This window comes from Apis laboriosa, unplaced genomic scaffold, assembly GCF_014066325.1.
Source record: "Apis laboriosa isolate Shangri-la unplaced genomic scaffold, ASM1406632v1 scaffold16_cov148, whole genome shotgun sequence".
Taxonomy (NCBI): Eukaryota; Metazoa; Arthropoda; class Insecta; order Hymenoptera; family Apidae; genus Apis; species Apis laboriosa.
In genome coordinates this window covers 1,900,786-1,921,097 of record NW_025222129.1, presented here as the reverse complement: position 1 = coordinate 1,921,097, position 20,312 = coordinate 1,900,786, and the positions used below count along the sequence as shown (strand labels likewise).

Here is a 20,312-nt window from a genome sequence, read left to right as displayed (position 1 = left end):
ACGTCGATTCCAATAAAACGAATTTTCTCCGCGACTTGGCAATCCCCGAGACGAGAGGAAAGAAGAATTTGCAAACGGATGCTCTCTTATCTCGGCCCCGTCGCGGGGATAATGAAATAAGGATCAAAGAGATCCCAGAGCCACGCGGGGCCGGCCAGAAATCACCAGGGATCTCCTCCTCCCCTCCCCTCTTTAACCGATCCTCCAGTTGTTCCGTAATGATCATCTTTATCGATCCACTTTATTAGTTCGATCTTTTTTTACACGTTTGCTTCTTTGCACGAGATTCTTTGATTAAAAAGAAAAAAAAAGAAAAACACAAGGATAATAAGAGTAAGATAAATTTTAAATTTAAGTGGCGGCAGATGGAACGATAAAAAGAACGATCGGTTGGTTGATGACGGTGGGATTGGGGAGAAAAAAAAAATTGAGTCGAATCGTTGGACGCTCATCGTCGAGGAGGGAAATCTTGGCGGAAAAGAGTCCGATGATCCCGTTCTCATGACGAATCCTTTACGAGATGCACGCCCCGAGGATCGGCCTCTAGGCCTGGACTATCCTGACCCGAGATTGCTCCGAAACGGTCACCAAGAGCATCAGGGGAACACCACGCATCAGATCGGTGCAGCGAGAATCAGACGGACCAGGACCTCGTCCACGAGGAGAAGAATGCATTTGGCGAACGAGGTTCCCCCGCAAGGATCCACCGGTGGTAACAATCTTCCGGATTATGCCCTCACCGCGGACCTGCTCACCGAGAGAACTCTCGACGGTCTCTTCGCCGAGCATCCGGGAGAACTCGTGCGAACAGGTAAGAGAACAATCGGGTGGAAACGATTTTTAATTTCTCCTCCCCTTTTCGCGCGATGTTCGATATCGTAGACCAAAAAAAAAAAAAAAAAAAAAAAAANNNAAAAAAAAAAAAAAAAAAAAAAAAAAAAAAAAGAATTCACCGATTAATTCGGTAACGGTGGCGAACAGGCTCTCCTCACGTGGTCTGCACGGTATTACCGGCGCATTGGAGGTCAAACAAGACGCTTCCGGTAGCGTTCAAGGTGGTAGCCTTGGGCGAGGTCGGTGACGGGACCTTGGTGACAGTGCGTGCAGGAAACGACGAGAATTGCTGCGCGGAATTGAGAAATTCCACCGCGGTGATGAAGAATCAAGTGGCCAAGTTCAACGATCTTAGGTTCGTCGGTAGAAGCGGTAGAGGTAAGACATTGCAATTTTCCATATCACCGTATAACTCTTCGACCAAAGACGAGATCGAAAAGGAGAATTTTCCAAAAAAAGAAAAATCTATCACAAACCTTCGTTCACCTTCTCTTGCTCCCCCTTAAAGGATCACTCGTGATTCCTTAAACCAGGCAGACGATTAAGCGGGGGAGGAGGGAGAACGATTGAAAAAATTCGATCACCCGTACCCGTAGCTGGAAGGAAGGCGTTTCTGGAAGGCGTCTTAAATCATTCAGCAGTCGGTACATTAAGACGGTGGGCCAACTGATGGCCTCGTTTTTCCTCGGACGCGAGGCGAAAAGAGGCAGCTGGCCCCTTCGTTCCATCCTCATTTTTAATTCATCCTGCAAACACGGTGTCGTAGTCTCTCTCTTTCCCTCCCTCCCTCTCTCTCTCTCTCTCTCTCTCTCTCTCTCTCTCTTCGTGACTCCGTCTCGATATCTCGACCGGTATATTAGTCGCGAAGATTTTTTTTTTTAATTCCCGCCTCCGCGTGTCAATAATTCACCGTTCCTTCGAGGACAAAGTGAGAGGTGGAAAAGAAGAGAGAGAGAAAAAAGGAAAATCGGGGGGGAGTCCTAGGTCGGGGTTGAATAATGCGGCCTAATAATCGCTGGCATTACGAACTCTTAATGCAAACGGTGTCGCGATTCGGGCGGGATCGAGTCAGGGTGGAAGAAGCAAGTTGCTCACCCTGCGCCCTTCTTCCATTCTCCCCCTTCGAATCTGGCCCGTTTTTTTCCGGCCGAGAGGGTGGCCGAGGATCCAGAGAGATACGAGTAACGAGGCGTCCTTTAATTCCTTTAATTCGACCGACTGGCAACGACTTGTCCCTTTTCTTCTTCTTCTTCTTCTTCTTTTTCTTCTTCTTTTCATCGCGAGCAACTTTCACAAGAGAGCAGCAGTCACGAGCTGCTAGGTGGTTAACGAGGGGGCCGGTCGACTTGTTTATGGCAAATTGGAAAAGGAAATTGCGGGGTCTGCGCGACTATCATCTCTCTTCCGTTCACACGCGCAAACTTTCTTCTTAAACGGTGTTTTAAATGCTTTTCTTTTTTTTTCGATCGATCATCCCCTGTCACCCGACATTGCCACGTAAATAAATTTCGAATATTTTCCTCGATATTTCCCTGGGAAAGATTTCACATTGCTCGCGATCGATTCATAAAAATGCCTCTCTCTTTAGATCTTAGACTCTTAGAGTTCTTCTTTTTTAACAGAATCGAAGAATCGGTTAAGAGGTGAATTTTTCTAAAGTTACGCAATTTTTCTCGAAGATTAAACAACAAGTTTGAAAAGGAAAAAAAAAAAAACACACTGCAAGATTCGAAATTATAGCGAAAAATAGCGAATCATCTCGCTTAAAAGGCATTTCTCGCCTTCCTTCTCTCGATCCTGTTGCCGCGAGAAGAAGGAACGAACGTGGCGAATTTTCACCATTTTTTCGCGAAACTCGTCGGACGAGAAGGATATCGCGGATATATATATATAGGATATATATAGTACATATATGTATATATATATATATATACTATATATATATATATAGGAGATGACAGAATAGGACGGGCAGAGCGAGAGAGCGAGAGAGTGGCAAAGGGGTGGCAGGGGGTGGCTGGGAGTAGAGTGGTTGGCTGTAAGCGGCTTTGGTTTCCATGGCAGTAAGCCCTCATTACTGTATTACGGGCAGCCCCTAACTACCAGCCGAACGCAACGATTTGCTTCTAAAACCTCTATGAGAGTGACGGATCATGCAAGATTGTTTTCCGCGTGTCCGGAAAATTCCGATCCTCCGATCCGTTTCGAAATATTTCCTCCTCCAGACGAATCCCCATCTTCCCCGCCCTTGCGAAATTGCGAAATTTCCCTTCGAGTTTTGTCGAGATTTTTATATACGTACCGATACCCGGTTTATCGTGCCAATTATTATCACGAGAAATTAATCGATCTAATTCCTCGAGAATGTCGGGATTCTCGATAATACTTGTCCCTCGAATCGAATAAAATAATTCGTATTTCGAGAATCATCGGAGTGTCATTCATTTCTAATGTATTCGTTATCGAGAGTATATTGGAGAAGGGGGAGTATCGAGAGCAAACACGTGTCTAGATTTGTATATATTTTGAAGGAATCGATACCTAAAATACCGATAAAGGTAGCAGGAAGTCAAGGGGGTAGGGGGAGGAAAAAAGCAAACGTCGGATTTTTTCAACATTAACAACCTCTCGACTCGGCGAACGTTACGAACCAATTTTCAATTAACGAGAATCTTTTCTACGCCTTTTTTAAAAACCGTAAAAACCGTGGTTGCGAGCCGTGGTTGCGCGGACACGTTTTTTTTATTTCGGGCGATCCGGTAGAAAATACGCGATCGCCGATAACACGCCGATAACAATCGTTATCGTCTACGGAGTCGGATAAACAGATTTGCTAAATAAATGGAAAATTTATGATGTTTGCAGGCGAGTCACGTCGTGTATCGCGCATAATACCGCGAAGAGACGCGAGTCACACGAGGCGGCCGCTTCATATACGGATCCCGTGTGTACATTTTTCTCCGTTTTTTCGCCTCCGTTATTTTGCACGTGGCCCGCGCTCACCGGGCGCACATTTCGGGGTAAATATTTGTTCCATGCTCGCTCGCGGGTTTCGCCATGCCAATTTAATACTGCGAATGCGGACGAGGAATGATTTTAGTCGGGTGGCGGAATCGTTGCTTCACCGGAAAAAAATTCCTCGATCCTTCGTTCCGCTCTTCCGTCTTTCTTTCCCGTCGAATTTTTCGAATCGTCGAAGAAAATCGTCGATCCGATTTTGCGAACGATCTTTTTCTCTTTTTTTTTTTCCTTCTCCTTTTTTCCTATCCAATTTTTATATCCGTAGATAACCGAACCACGTATCGATAACGTCGAAATACAACCGAGCGATAATTCCCGTTATCTCTCGAGTGTAGTCCAAGTTAATTGCAACAATCGCGGGCCAATAACGCGTTCGAATCGAGATATCGCGAAAGATCGGGGCGAGATAACGATGGTCAGCGAGATAGCCGCTTTCGCGTGTCGCTCGGACGATTTCGAGTTTGGGAAGAGATGGGATCTTGGACGGAGGAGAAAGGCGATCTCTTTCGCAGTTGCTCGCGGGGAAAAGTGGGTGGTAGTCGCGAAACAAAAGGGTGGTCCCGGTCGGGAGCGGACGACGGAGGGGGAGGGGGATATTATCATAGCGGCGCAGAGGCGTATATCACTCGGCCACCCCTTTCGTTCCTGACAGGGATTAGCGCGAAGCTCTCTCCTCTGTTGCCTAGGAGAGAGTCACGAGGCGGCGACGAGACGCGCGCGCGTGTGTGGCCGGTCGAGCTCGCTGCGAGCCCCCGGTGGCCAGCGACGGGCGTAAAAACGACGGACATAAATACCGGAGTTACCTGTGTTTTATGACGTGCTCGGGCTCGAGCTGGAGGCGGCAGAATCCAGAGGCAAAGCTCCAACTATCGACAGGCCGGATCCTGACCGATGTCCTCGCGCAATGGATTCGCCACTCGTTCCTTTCTCCTCCTCCTGCTAATACCGTAGCGGCCTTGTTTTAGACCGTGATTCACGCAATCCTCCTCGACAACTACACACCCCTTCCACCCCTTCGTCTCTTCGTCTTTCAACCGAATCGAATTCCGACCGATCCGTTCCCGCTTCTTGTCGATCAGATTTCGAAAAAAAAAAGAATTTCTCTCTATTAATCTTCGTCGCATTTCTCGCCATTGTAAAATTCCGTTTCCTGTTGCTTCCACGATTCAAATATATATATTTCATCCGTTCGAAGTTACGAAATGGGAAGTTGAAGAAATGCGTGGAAATGATTTAATAAGTCGTAGACCCGGTACCCGTCCCACCCACGTTGAAGAGGGTAGCGAAGGTTCTTTATCTTGTACTCCTTTCGATCTCCGCTATGGGTGGAACAGCTGTTGCCGACCATCGTTTGCCGAAATTTCGCTTCGATCGTGCGTGACTTACACGCGGAAACCCTCCACCCTTCTCCTAATTAATTATCGCGCTCCTGTTGGCGGAGAAGGAGGGGGGAAGAGAATTCCTCCGGAGAAACTTAGTAGCTCCCTCCTCCTCGATACTCGACCGCTTCTAAAATTCCACTTAATCATATTCCATCGAACGAATAATCTATCTATATAATCCGTAAAATGGCCTCCCCCTTCTGCCCCCCCCCTCCCCGTCTGGGTGGCAAGGAATCGAGGGGGGAGGATGAAGGGAGAAAGGAAGAGAAGGGGGAGGGAGGGAGGGAGGGTGGAACGTCGTCGAAATTCAGAGAGGGACTCGGTGGGATTTCGTCGACCACCTCAGCGACGTTTTTTTCCCAATTAAAAATTAAAAAATCCAGCCCTCTCTCAAGTAAAGGATCACGCAGGAGACGCGGAGAGAGGGGGTGGGTAGGCAGGTAGGAGGGAGAGGTGGAAGGGAGAAGCTGTTCTACGACGGATGACTGCACCGAGATTTTCTACCGATTAAACATTATTTTTCCTCCCGGCCTCCTCTCCCCTCGTCGTACGCGCCACTGTTTCTTTTTACATATGCTAATTCCACGCTCTCCACGTTTCTCCTCCTTTCGCCCTTTTCAACCGTGCGCCGTGCCCTCGCTCCGATGAATCCTCGACTCGATGTCCATCGCTGCCCTTCCCCCCAAAGATTCCTCCTATCTTCGCCTATCCTTCGTTGCCGCTCTCCCTCCCTCCCTCCCTCCCTCCCTTCGATCAACCGTAAACGAGGCTTCGACTTGCCTCGTTTTTTCACCCTTCCTATCCTACTCCGTTTTTCAGCTTTTTCGCTTTCTCGATCCGGTTTCCAGCGAAAAGAAGAAAAATAAAAAAAAAAAGAAAAAACGCGCGGTACAACATGGTAATTAAAGACGAATTCCTGAAACAGTTTGCTCTAACCGTCGCGAGACGTTAATCGTCGTTTCCACGTGAAATTGTATAGATGGGAGGATTCTTCTTGAGCGGGTATAAACAATGCCCGTTTACGCAAATTGTCCCCCCTCTTGTCCCTCCCTTTGTCCCTTTTTTGATAAGTCGGAATATAACTCTGGTCGGCGTCAATTAGCTCGTCCTTTCTTAAAAATTGTCTCTTTCTCTCTCTCTCTCTCTCTCTCTCTCTGAGCAATCAACCGAGAACAGTATTCCTGGGAAATAAGAAGAAGGGCAGTCGATAGGAGACGACACGAGTTCCGCCTCGTTCCGGCAGGCGATTCGGCCAGTCAAAACGTCAGAATCTTAAAACACGACAAACACTCTGAAATAACGATCCGAGCCACCCTCGGCTACGAGCCTCGCCGGCAAACAGGGGAGTTTTTAACACTGCATGATCCCTGGGCAAACTTAGGGTGTACGCGAACGTTCTCTCGTGTCTTCTCGCGGTGTGCAAATCCTTGTCGTGTAAATTGACGCGGACTTACGCGAGCTTATGTGAACGCGCGGCCATCATGCTTGCGTTTTTTCTTTTTCTTTTAGTTTTAGAGAAGAAAAATCCTCCGGCGATTATTCTTTTTATCGCGGTCGAGATCTCGAAACCGCGGATATCTCTTTGAGGAGGAGCCGCGATTAACCTTCGAGCAATCCATTTTTCCAAACCGAAGATACGAAAAAAATGTAAGATGTATCGAGATAGATCGTTTTCGTGGATCGTGGATATTTGAACGATGATGGAAACGAGTAGATAATTACGAGTACGAGGTTTCTTTTTTTTTTTTTTTTTTGGGAGGATGGGTGGAGATAAATAGTGGATGAACGATTGGAAAGGGAGAAGAAGAACACGTTTTGGAAAATATATAGGCTTTGTAACGAGGAGCGTTGTAATATTTGGTTGTGTACGTGGTTGGATTGAGAAATTATGCAAAAGGCTGCAACAGGGCGCAGATTGATGCGTGGAAAGGCAGCGTTTAGCACGCAACGAATTACAATTTCGGCGAGCGTAGACAGGTGGAGGGCAGCAGACCTCAAGGGGGAGGATCGTTCTTCCAGCGAGTTACACATAATGCCTCATAAACACCCTCAAAACGCCTGCCATCACCCTCGATTCGCGCCGCTACCACCATCACGAATCTGACACCGCACCGGCAATAAACTTTGCCCTTGTTAACCCTCCGCTTCTCCACCCTCCAAAATCTCTGTGTTCTGTTTCGAATAAATTTTTTCCCTTCCACCGGTGTATATATATATATTTCTTTTTTTTTTCGATCTCTCATTCGAAGGATTAAAAACCATCGATGAATTTCCTCCTCCTCCCCATCGTTTTTTCCATCGAATCGTCAAATCATTCGAAGAATATCACGCGTGGTAATTATTTTTTTCTTTTTCTTCATTCCATCAACGATCGAATTATCAACGTACAAATGAAAATTCCTTCCTTCCTTCCTTCCTTCCTTCCTTCGAGAAATTATTCTCGAATCATTCTTTCACGTTCGAGCGAATTCTACTCGAATTTTTCTCGACGCTTCTCACGCACGCGAGATTGTTAAATAACTCTCGGAAGCAACAGTTCTCCTCCCAGTTCCACGAGCGGAACTCGCGGGGAGGAAGGACCAGATTTCCTGAGCGACGTTAAACGTCCGGAGCTGAATATTTCGCTGGACGACGGCGGTAAGCCGGTTAAATGTCGTGGTTCACCGTAAAAACCCGGTCGTTTGCCGTCCAACCCACGCCGCCATAAAATAAAACTGCGCAACCGCGTGCGTGTATGCACGCCGACCCCATTATAAGCCGTATAACTCGGCGCTCGTAGCGCGAAAACGCGGGTAAGTGCCAGCTTTTATTTCATCGTTTAACCTCCCCCTCCCCGCCCCTCCATTCCCCCTTCCATTCCTCCTCCCCCCCCCTCCTCCCCTCCTCCCCTCCCCCCACCGACCTATCCCAGCTGATCGTCGAGAATCGAGAAAGTTTTGCCGTTCGAGAAAGTTTGCCGTCGAAAGTTCAAACTTGACCATGGATTTTGGGATGGGGAATATATGATTCAGTTCCCTCTTTTAACAATTGGCCCCGCTTCGTATAATCGAACGAATGAAGCTAATGATGAAGCTCGGTTACCAAATTTCAAGTTGAGCGAATATTTTTATCGTTCGACGAAAAATATTGACGAATATTATTAAAATTATTTTTTTTTTTTAAACGGGAGAGAAAATCTAGTTGACGATCGTCTAGCGCAAACGATTCTCAAACGAAACGAACACAACCCGCGCGACAAACACTGTTGAGAGAATTTTCGATAGGCGACAAATTTGAAAGCGAAAATGCGGAGTTCTCGTCGATTGGAACGACAAGATAGAACGCGGCGAAGGGCTTTGACAGGGCGCGGACGATGGCGCGGATCGAACGATCGAACCGATCGACGAGGGGTGGTGGTGGAGGATCGGTGGGAAAAGGTGGAGAGGACGAAATCGCGCGTGACAAACGGCCGCGTACATTTGTCGGGGGTGGGCTCGCGTTTAGCCTCTCCCGACATTAACATATTCCAGCCGATTCGGGGCAAACATCGACGCGGCGGCGCCACTCGTTCACCCCTTACTTCCGGCACATTTGTGTTTTGTTTCCAGCGAACGCACCCCGCGAGCGGCCGTCGCCGTTTTCGCCAACAGTTGGCCGCGTTTCTCGCGAAAAACGCGTTGGCGAGGGGTCGTTTCGCCATTGGGGATGATGTTCGTCGCGACCAAGGAAAACCGTGTAAGAAAACCGTGTTGTCTGTTTTTCCTGTTCATTTCTCCGGAATTTTCGGATGGAATTTTTTTGCAATTGGCTCTGTCGCCTCGTGTAATATTTGAAAGAAAAGTGCTTTTTCTCTATTATTCCGTAATTATTATTTATATTTTTAAATTTCTTCTTCCGATTCTTGCGATATTTCGAGCGAGAGACAGTTTTTATTAGTTTTATGATTTATGATGTCGAAACGCGATGACAAACGCGGAAAACGAGGGGTGGTTTCACCATTGGGGATGACGCTCGTCGCGAGCAAAGGAAACCGTGTAAGAAATCGTTGTCTGTTTTTCCTGTTGATTTCTCCCTGATCCGGAATTGGGGTGGATCGCGAACTAATTTCTCGAGACTGTTGTTCTATTGTCTCGTATAATATTTGAAAACAGTGTTTTTTCCGTATTCCGTAATTTTATTTTATATTTTTATCTTTTCTTCTTTTGATTCTTACTGATATTTCGTGTGAAACACAGTTTTTTTTTATTATTTTTACGATTTACGATTTCATTAATGTCGAAATGAGAAAGTTAGAAAATACGCGGATGATCTCGATTTACCGCCTGGCGATAATTCCATCAACTGTTTCAAGTCTCTATTTTTTTTTTTTTTTTTTTAGGAAAGAGTTTCACCTTGACGATTATGCTGCAAACGTCGCCACCTCAGGTAGCCACCCTATCTAAAGCAATCAAGGTCACCGTGGATGGACCGAGAGAACCTAGATCGAAAACAAGTGAGTGCTACAACGTTTTACCAACAGTGGGTAACTCCGCTCTTGGAAGAAGGTGATCAGGGATAATAGTGGGTTTAATCGTCTTTTTTTCGTTTCTAAAAAAAAGTATCGAGTATATTTTATCAATTTGAATAATATTAAAAACTACGACGATAGAATTAACCGTTTGAGAATGCAATTTTGTATCAATTGTTATTATACTTATGTACGAATGAATCATTGGACACTAGATCACCATTCGTTCACCGATTAAAATAATAACCCAATTATCTTCACACGATAGATCTTTTAACATCTCGTTGTCCAAAAGATAAGATATACACGAATTGTACACGTCACACCGATTGATGAAGCACGTTGCGTTTCAGGGCACCAGGCTTTCCACCCGTTTCATTTCGGGCCTAGGCCTTTCCCTTTCGGCCACCCTCAGGATCCCCTGGGATTCAAGTTGACCGGTAAGTGTCTGCCGATAGAAGATTCGTCCAGAGACGCGCTACCTGCGCATAGCGCGGCATCCGCCTCGTAGCGCGTCTCAGTGGCAACCGGATAACTAAGTTTACAACCCTGCGTTTCATCCCCTTCCCCTGTGTCGCGAAGGCAAGCTTGCTCCGGTGTTGGCTGGCTTGGTGGCTACGAAGGGTGTCAAAATTGAGCGTCGGCAGGCGCCGACTCAAAATTGAGTTTTGCCACGGGGCGCCTAAGTGGAGAAGACTCTGATTAAGTCCCCGGCCTTTCGTTTGTCGACGCCACTCTTCGACGAAACTTTGCGCCCCGTTTCGCTTCTCTCGTCCCCTCTCGAAAATTCCCCGATCATCCTCCGTGGGATGAAGACGGACAAGTTGCGATCGCTTATATTTTCACGAACCTCGAACACGAATTATTCCTTCACAATTATTCCTCCCCCTCCTCCTCCTCCACTCGATATCCATGAAATCCATCCGGAACCGCAAGTTACAATTTTCTTTCTGAAAATATCATCGATCATCTCTGGAAGGCGGATAGAATTTCCTCCCCGTTCGACTCGATCTCCCCGATGATCGAGAAAAACTGGGCAGTCAGTCCCACCGGCAATTTCCTGCGGCGGAGGATTGGACGGCGTTAGTTTGGCGGCGCGGATTCCAATTCAAATTCGTTCGAAGCTCGAAATTTTGATGGGACTAGCCTCGAGCGGCGAGGGTCGGCTACTGATACTGGTGCACCGACAGTGTATTGTTTCGGCATGATAAGCGGCTTAACGGAGCTTCTCTCCCCTGCTGCCCCCGGGGGTAGTGTGGAGTAGCAGTCCTGCCGTCGATTTCTCGTCTCTGCTCTCCTATCCCTCCTCCCCTCTCCTTCCCTCTCCATCCACCCCTATCCACGCAGGCCCCCAACCCCCCTCCCTCCTGAACCCCCTATCCCATCCTTTTGTCCCCCTCATCCCCCCTGCCCGTGGTCTACTCAATCAAGGACCGCGCCCCCGTCGTCGTATTCCCTCCCCCTCCCCCTTCCTCCCCCTCTCCCCTCCCCTTTCCTTCTTTCCTTCTTTCCAGATTTTCCCGTCAGTAATTTCAGCTAACGAGGATGGACGCAACAATTTCCAGGTCGGCTGCATAAAATTGTTCCACGGTCGTAATCGGTGAGCGGAAGTGTCGCAGCCTCGTGTCGTAACGCGGCTATACAGCTCGGCTGAATCGAATTACCGAGCTATGCGATGGAAGTTCGCCGCGTTGGATATTTTGCGGAGACGAGACCTTCCCCTTCCCCCTCCCCCTCGTCGGTGCGGGTGGGAAAATAGCTGAGGGGTATATGAAAAAGGGTATAGGAAATTGCGAGAAATTCTATTTTCGCGATTATTCCTCGCACTTTTTCTTCGGTTCGTCGTCTCTCGAATCTTTCAATCTTGTTAATAGCCAACAGTTTGTCTTTTCCTTCTCTTCTTCCTTCTTTCCTCCTCCTTTTCTCGAGAAATAAAAAAATTATTCTCTCTATAAGAAACGATTACGCGAAATTCATCAGAGATCAAATAATTCTCGCGATGATTATTAAACATTATAATAATGATGATTCGAATCGAAGAAGAAGAAGAAGAAGAAGAAGAAGAAGAAGGGGAAGAGGAAGTGTTCATCTCTCTTCTCGCGAACGATTATCTTACGCGAACGATGCGAATGGAAGAAACGTTTTCTTCTATTAACTGTTATCCTTCAACAATGAATTCAATCCATAGGAAACGCGCGGTCGCGTAACTGGGTCGCAGTCGCGACCGACATCATCCTCATATCGATCGGTTTATTCCCGGCTCGTGTCCACCACTTTTTCAACCCTTTCGCTGGTAGTTCGACGGTCAGCGCACAGGTTGCGCCTCCGTCCAGTTCGCCACTTGGGTCAGTCGGACAGCTTTCCAACTTTCGCCCGCCCTGTGGAAACGAGCCGAAGAGAGAGGGAAGGGGAGGAGGAGGAGGGGTAAAGGGCGACTATCGTTGCTCGGATAAAGACGCGTTTCAAGAGCTGGTTTATTAGATATCCGCGTTCGGGGTTGATAAGGAGAGGAGAACGGGGGATGGAGCGAGAGAACGGTGAGAGACGGCCGGCTACCCGACACAGGGGTTGTTAAGGTGCCCATTGAGGTGTAACTAGGGGGATGTTATTAAATTTCGTTCGGGCCTAGCTCGAGGGGAGGCTCGAATTTTATGCTATCCCCGAGGATCATCGAAGTCCGGTACAGTTGCTGTCTTTATTCCACTCGTGGATATTCCTCTCTTCCTTTCCCTCCTTCCTTTGACGATTCTCTCGCGACGTAACTAGTTGTACTACTTTTTCCTTCCTTGGTTTCTTTGTCGATTTTAAATAATTTTTTTGGCGAGAAGGATGGACTCTTGGAATTTTTCCAAATATTTTGATCGTTTGAAAAAATTAAAAGTTTGATATTTTTATGCTGTTCTTGAGGATCATCGGTTGTCTTTATTCCAATCCTGGATATTTCTCTCTCTTTCTCTCTTTTCTTTAAAGATTCTCTCGTGATATAAAAAATAAAAAATAGCTTTTCTTCTTGGTTACTTTATCAATTTTTGTTTAAATAATTTTTAGCGAGAAGGATAAACTCTTGGAATTTTTCCAAATATTTCAATCGTTTGAAAAGGCTAAAATTTCGATATTTTTATGCTGAAGATCATTGAAATTCGGTTGTCTTTATTCCATTCGTGGATATTTCTCTCTCTTTTTCTCCTTCCTTTGAAGCTTTTCTTATAACGTAACTAGCTCTTATAATTACTTTTCTTCTTGATTTCTTTGTCGATTTTTGTAAAAATAATTTTTAGCAAAAAATGGATGGACTCTTTTTGCAAATATTTCAATCGTTTGAAAAAAAAAAAAAGAAAAAAGAAAAAGAAACTAAAACTTCCTTGGAATTCTTCTTATCTTCTCTAAAGAGAAGCGCGAAGACGCATGCACGTTTCCACGATTCAATTTCAGGAGATGGAAGAACGAGCAGGGATGGGAGGGAAAATTAATGTATTCGGTGAGTGGCAACACGCGAAAAGATCCTCGCAGAGATTGTCCGAAGGAGACGAAAACACCCCGATCACGTGGCTCCCGGGAGGGCGTCTTTGTCAGTCTGGCTAAGGGGATGAAAAATCGCGAGAGCCAGCCAGGGATTCGAGTTAACAAGAACAGCTCGCGCAGCTCGATTCCTAACCTCCCCTTCCCCCCATCGTCCCCTTGTTCCACCTCTTTCCACTCTCCACCAGTGTCAATTAACCGCCTACCAGGGAGGTTGGGGGAGCAGCCGGAAAAATCGCGACCCCTGTTTCAATAAGGTGGCCTTTACCTCATTTGGGGGAGATTGTTAGCAGCGTTCAGTTTAAAACTGTCGCTCGCCTTCGTTTCACGGATCGTTTTACGCTAGATTTTCCTTACGCGAGGACCTTCTTTCTTTTAAAGAGGACCACCTCTTACTTCCTTCCTCCTCTCCTCTCATTTCCACCCACTTCCCTCCCTTACTTCCTTTCCGTCCAACGAAGTTTCCATCCAAGGGGACCATCGATATTATTGGAAAGACGAAATCGTACGGTTTGATTTTTGTCAAACGTACGAAATTTGAAATTTATTTCTCGAACCAAAGTTAGGTGATAAAGTTAGCGAGCGAATGGAATATCTCGTTTGACGACAGCTTAATCGATTCACGCGTAATTATCGCGTACAGTCTCTTAGAAAGGAAGAAAGAAAAAGGGTCGATCGGTGTCGATTTTCAGAGAGAACTCGAGTCGAGTCTTGAACGACGCCCTTTCACGTCCACCGGCGAAAGCGAGGTAACCCTTGACGAGTAGTGCGGTGCCGGATCCTTAAAGGTTCCCTTTTTAAGGGTTGCCTCTGTCCACCCCAGCGTCAAATCACGGCGGATCCTTTAAATTCGCGTCACATTTCACCCTCCTTGCGTGTCTTGCAAGGGTGTCCCGTCTTTTAATCAGGCCCCGGGTGACCAGGAACTTTCGGTCGCCGCGACGGTAACTAATGATACCCTTGCCCGTTCTTCTCCTTTCAACCCCTCGTTTCGTCTTCTCCTTCTACGTATCAATGGAGGCAGGGATACACCCAGTAAATACGATCGATGAACGAATTTAAATCGAATATAAACTTTCGTCGTTCGAGAGAAGAAAGAATATTTCGTTTTTGGAAAATTGTTGCTCGAAAAATTTTCTTCTCAAGAGATTAGAATTCACGAGTCGAACGATCGATCGAAGGAAAAGTAGTATTCCATCGCTCGAAACTTGTCAATTTCTATTCCCTCCGTATGCAATATTCGTGTCGAAAGGAATGAAAAGAAATGGGAGAGGAAAGACGCTGGGAGAGTAGACGTGACTCGAAAGGAGAGAAGGAAAGAAGGTGAACAATGAGCGTTACGAAAAGTTCGTCGTTTTTATCCACGTTCGTAACTTCAAAGAGGATGCAAGCGTAAATAAGAGAAGAAGGAGGGAGGGAAAGAGAGAGAGAGAGAGAGAGAGAGAGAGAGAGGATGGTGGAGATGAAAGGTGGCGTTAGCACGGGTGGGAAGGAGAGAGACAGCAATTTTCTCTCGTCCTTTCTCGAAATATCTCCTCGTAGAGCTTAGATCGGTGCCAGGGACCTTTCCAGGGTGGCATTTTAGGGGTTGCTGCGACGCGATAATGAGAACGGGCGCAAAGGGTGGGTGTGCAAAGACATCCGACCGTCGGTAGCGAGAGGCTAGGACGTGGGAAACGGGAGTTGGCGGGGGTGGCAGGTTGGCGGTAGGGTCGAGGGGCGCGGGGATGGTCGAGAGAAGAAGCTGAAAAGAGATGGAGAGGGGAGGAGGAGGTGTGCGAGAGCGAGCTACACAAGGGTTAACGCCTTAGCAGTAAGAAGGGCGTTTTAACTCCTGTTTTGCATAGATTTGAATAGATAAGGAGGACAGGAAAATACGCGAATTAATTTATTATGTATCTCTGGCTGGCTGCCGGAAAGGTTTTAAGCGAGAGCAACCCGAACGGAACCGGCTTTACTCTTTACTTTCGAGCCTGCCCGTCACCCTTTAGCCCAACGTCTTTAAACGCCTCTTAAGTTTCCACCCCCTCGTCTCTCTTCCTTCCACTACCCCCAGTGACAGGCGTAATTCGCTTCTAGATCTCGCGGCTTAGAGTTTTAAGCAAGGAGGAAAGAAATCTGGAGGCGTCCGTCGATCCTCCCCCTCTTCGTTTATCGTTTTCTTAATCGAGGATCCTACGGAGGAAGAGGTGGAGATTTAAAGATTCGAAAAAAATTTAGAATCCAAGGATTCGATTCTATGTTATTCTCTGTTGACGTCGAATTTCATCAATTGCGTTATCATTTTTTCTACGTATCGTCGTCACGATTTTCGATTCAACGAGGTTCTCAAGCAATCGCGAAAATTAAGTCGAGTGTATAAAGTTTCTCTCGGTTATAAGTTTTAAACGTACAACGACGAGCAACACTTACGCTCAGGTTGGTTGGCTTCTGGGGGGGTGACTGAAACAGCGGAGCATATTTCAAGTATGCTGCTCGATAATACATCATCCCTTAAAGCCTCTGTACTCCGGTGGAAGGTACACATAAAGGCAACTAACCCTAGGGCCGTAACGTTTAAGCTTAACATTTCTCACCCCTTAAAGGGTAGCGGCTCCTTGAACCCTTTCAGTTCTCTCTCCCGTCACTGTGTCTCTTTCCCTCCGACTCTTTCAGAGCCTCTCGCCTGGCTTCTCCCCTCATTAGTCTTCATTTGTTTTCGGAATTATCGCCAGCCACCCCTCCGCTCCCGACCCCGGCACGCGAGTTCTCTCTCATCCCGCGAGAGAAAGAGAGAGAGAGAGAGAGAGAAAACGCCAGCCGTTTTGGGGGTTTATTAAATTGAAAGTATGTTACGAGTTGGTTGAAATAGATACTCACCCCCCGATCAGCTNAGAGAGAGAGAGAGAGAGAGAGAGAGAAAACGCCAACCGTTTTGGGGGTTTATTAAATTGAAAGTATGTTACGAGTTGGTTGAAATAGATACTCACCCCCCCGATCAGCTTTCAAAATTCGTTCGCCAGTTTCGTTCTATCGAAATCATTATGAAACATGAAATTCCTACAATTCTAAAAAGGATTGACGAAAAAAATCGTGATCGATTTTGGAAAATTTGTTTCAATTCGCAGAATTTTATCGAAGAATAAATATATACGTATATTTTTATTTTTAACGAGGAAAATTAAGTAGGTAAACGGATATTTTTTATTTCGAATAAATATATATATATATATAAAATTCTCGACACAAAGAGTAAGGATTTTCGAGTAAAGAGCAGGCGAGCAAAGTCGTCACTTACAGGTACAGGGGAAACCCTTGGCCTCCTTAAGCTCGCTCAGAGCGTAGCTTTCGCGCGCCTCTTATCGTTTTCTTAATCCCCTCATAAAGTAGCTGCATCCTACAACCTTTCTCTCTCCCTCTCTTCCCCTCTTTTTCTTTTCCCCCGTGCGAGTTTGCAGCCGGGCTGCTCGGCAGTTCCACGACGATGTGGTAGAACGCGAGATAGTGGTGTCCTCTCTGGCAAGCTCGGCTTAAAGAGAGCTTAAAAATCACCCCTTCAACCCCTACCGAGCTTTTTCCATCCCCGTCAACGACGATCCAACCGTTGGTGGGGATCGAACGTGGACCAATAGCGGTGGTCGCGAGCACGCCACGCCACGCCCACGCCCCAGTGACCAGACAACCCTCCCCACTCCGTAGCACACACTTCCCCTACTTGCTGTCCCCCCGTTCCGATCCCTTGCCCCTGAAGCTCCGCTGGCTTCGGAGCTTTCACGGAATTTTTAAACTGCCCCGTACAGATGACGGTATAATCTGCTATTGATCAAGGTGTTTCGAAAAACCGATACCATACCGATGACTACGGGCTTCACTTTTACTCCTTTCCAGCCCTCCCCTCCCCTGCCCATCCCTCCGCCCCCCGAGTTGCCGAGCTGTAACTCGTTCCGCCGTGGTTTTTCCTAACTTCTTTACCTCCCTCGTTTTTGTTAACGCTTCTTCCACTCTTTCGTTCTACTTTTTTTTCTTCTTCTTTCTCTTTCTCTTCCTCTTCTTCTTCTTCTTCTTCTCTTACGTTCGTTTATTTTTATTTTTCTTTCTTTTTTCTTTCTTTTTCTTTTTACTCCTCTTTAATTCACTAGAGATGAGTTTTCGTATCGTGATGGAAATTTTCTTTTTCTTTTCTTTTTTCCGTACATCGAAGAATAAGAAGAATAAGAAGAAGAAGAAGAAGAAAACGGAAGAACAGGAAGCGGCGTAATCGCGTTGGAACAGATCAAGCCCTTCGATGTCGCGAATTTAATTGCATAGTTGCACATGCGAACGATTCCCATGGTCGTCGGGTGGTATCGGCTAGTATTTAAAAAAAAAAAAAAAAGAAAAAAAAGAAAAAAAAGAAAAAAAGGAAAAAAAAAGGTGATCGATCGTTTCTCTATTCTCTGTTGGATAAATTTAACTGTCCATCCACGTCAAACGTTCGCTACGTCAAAGAGAAGCGTTTCTGCAGCTCTATCTGTCATCCGGCGATCGTTTATCCACCTGACATTATATAACATTTCCACATCTCCTCCAGAGCCCGTTTCTTTTTCAGCCTCGTTGCTATTTATTGCGGTCGTTCCTCACGTTCCCATCCTCATCCTGGCCCAAAGATCGATCTCTTTCCAACTTTTCAACTTTTTTATCCATTTTTTTTTAACGGCAACGGAATAAAATATTTCGAAATTTCGAATCCACGTTGTTACCTTCTTCTTTTTTTTTTTTTTTTTTTTTAAAAAAACAAAACTCGAGCATCTTGGAAAAGAATCGATCTTCTCTCCCTTTCCTCGGAAAAGAAAAATTCGCCCTTTCGATTGGACGGATTACGACTCGGCCAAGACGTTGGCCGAAAAGCCAAACGACCGACAGACATAATTTCAGATCCCTTGGATTGCACAGGTTTGCAACACCTGGGTCTGGAGCAAGGAGCCAGCCAAGGATGGGGTGGATTACCTCGGGGCTCTCTTCCGCCGCACTGTCTTCCGCCGCCTCCCGGCCACCATTCGCATACACATCCTCCGGCAGCTGGTGCGTCGGCCTTCAACCCCTTCCACCACAGTATCGAGCAAAGATCTCCCAGGCTACCTGGACCAAACTCTGGTGAGAATTGTATCCGACACTCTTACGCGGAACGTCCAACGTACCATCCACGAATATTTTTCTCTTCTTTTCTTTTCTTCTCTTTCTCTCATATCAAAATAGATATATATATATATATATATATCAGAAATTTCTACAAAATTAGATCTCTTAGAAAAGGATGGTAATCGGAGTTCGGTAACAGTGTCGAGAAACATTTGACTCGATAACGGATGATTAATTGACGAGAGGGATGGTAGTAGCAGTGGTCGAATGAATCGATTTCTTTAAAAGAACCGTCCAGGAACGATTTGGGCCCGATCAGCGTGTCCGTGAGGGAGGTGACCCCGACCACTTCGCCCGGCAACCCTGGGCCCGGATTGCTCACGACGGCCACGGTTGCGGCGCCCACGCCTCCGGCTGAGCCTACCACGACCACCACAACGCCTAGCCCTTCGTCGGGCCATCACTCTCACTTTCAAGGTACCTTCCTCCGCTAAATACAAATTTCTTTCTCGAAGATGTCACTCGTTAAATTCCGACGCTCTGATACCCCTGCGTACTCCGACAGGTCTTCATCTTCTCGGGGCGACGGGGTCTATTTTCGGATCGATATTCGCCCCTCTGTTGCCTCAATCCTCTTGGCTCTACAATCCTCTCTACCACACGCAGCAATACGTGCTGGAGCCGGAGTGGCACGCTCTCGCGCTAAGAATGGCGCAGCAACGGTTGCAGAGGCCCGACCAGGCGAGGGTCGAGGAGATGAGGAAGGTTCGGGCCGGTAGCAGCAGCCCGGAATCCGCGTTGAAGGAGGCGAAAAGTCGACGGGACGACGAGGACGATCAAGACGGGGTACGGGGTAGATCCGGGCTGGACAGCCCGGATGGGAGCATAGAGGTGGACGATAGGAACGAGCAAGATCCGAACAGGGATCGCGCGAGGAGCGACGAGTCCCTCGGGGGCCAGGATTCGCCGAGGATCTCGCCGGTGAGGAGCGACACGGAGGACACGACCGCGGACGCGACAGCGTTCCAGGAGGACGGCACGGTTCACCTTCGGCCGAGTATAGAGAACTCGAAGAACGATCAAGAGGCGGCGAACGTCGACGAGCATCAGATCTCACGCAGGGACTCGAAGATCCGGCTCGAGGCGGGGACCGTGGATCTTAGCACGAAGAGTAAAGGGCAGGACAAGGAGAACGTGGGCCAAGATCTGACCACCAAGAGGAAGGAGGAGGACGTGGAGAGGGAAGCGGTGGTACGAGGTAGAAGGGAGAGAAGCCCTAAGCCTAGACAGGTCTGGAGACCGTATTAAATTGAGCCGGGATCGAGGATCCCTCCCCCCCTTCCCCTTTCTCGAAATTTTCCCGAAAATTGATGAAACGATCGTTGTCGACTCCTTGATCGATTTGAGATTGCCGGTTTAAACGGTTTACCGGTTCGGTGATCGGTAAGAGGACAGACATACCGTATACACCGTATACGGGTTCGAGAGAGAAGCCTGGTCCTGGGACCAGGAATTATCATGGACTCGAGGACTAACCAGGGTTTACGTTCGTATGTAATATGTAAATATATAAGCGACGTCCAATTATTATTTAGGTTACTATCTCGCGTACGTTGTAAAAGCGTATGTTAAATACCCACATTGTCATTTCGTGAGTGAGATCAATCGAGTTATTATCACGACGAACGATCCTCGTTACACCTCGTTATTTTCCATTCGATGGAATCGAATTCTTTTTAGAAAGGTGAACCGAAAACGAAACGCAAGGGTAGGGCAATTTTTGATAAATTGTAATCGCAACAAACGAAAGGATTTAACTGTCATCGCGGCGGGGTGTGAACGGGGATCGTTCCAATGATTTTTTCCAATCCAGAGAGGGAAACTGCGAATTCGCGACGAATTGTAAATATATCACACAGATCGGAAGACGATCCCAAGTCCAAGCCAATGTCACTGTTTCCGCAGGTTAGTCA

At 46.9% G+C, this 20,312-nt stretch overlaps 1 protein-coding gene across 1 annotated transcript; it reads left to right on the top strand.

The window, feature by feature from the left end:
* The first annotated feature begins 447 nt into the window (after positions 1 to 447).
* LOC122711153 lies at positions 448 to 19,851 on the top strand. Its single transcript, XM_043929640.1, has 7 exons — positions 448 to 811; positions 982 to 1,212; positions 9,595 to 9,708; positions 10,077 to 10,163; positions 18,154 to 18,354; positions 18,628 to 18,816; positions 18,905 to 19,851. The coding sequence occupies exons 1-7, from the start codon at positions 502 to 504 to the stop codon at positions 19,645 to 19,647; spliced, it is 1,875 nt and encodes a 624-aa protein (XP_043785575.1). The 5' UTR covers positions 448 to 501; the 3' UTR covers positions 19,648 to 19,851.
* The last annotated feature ends 461 nt before the right edge of the window (positions 19,852 to 20,312 follow it).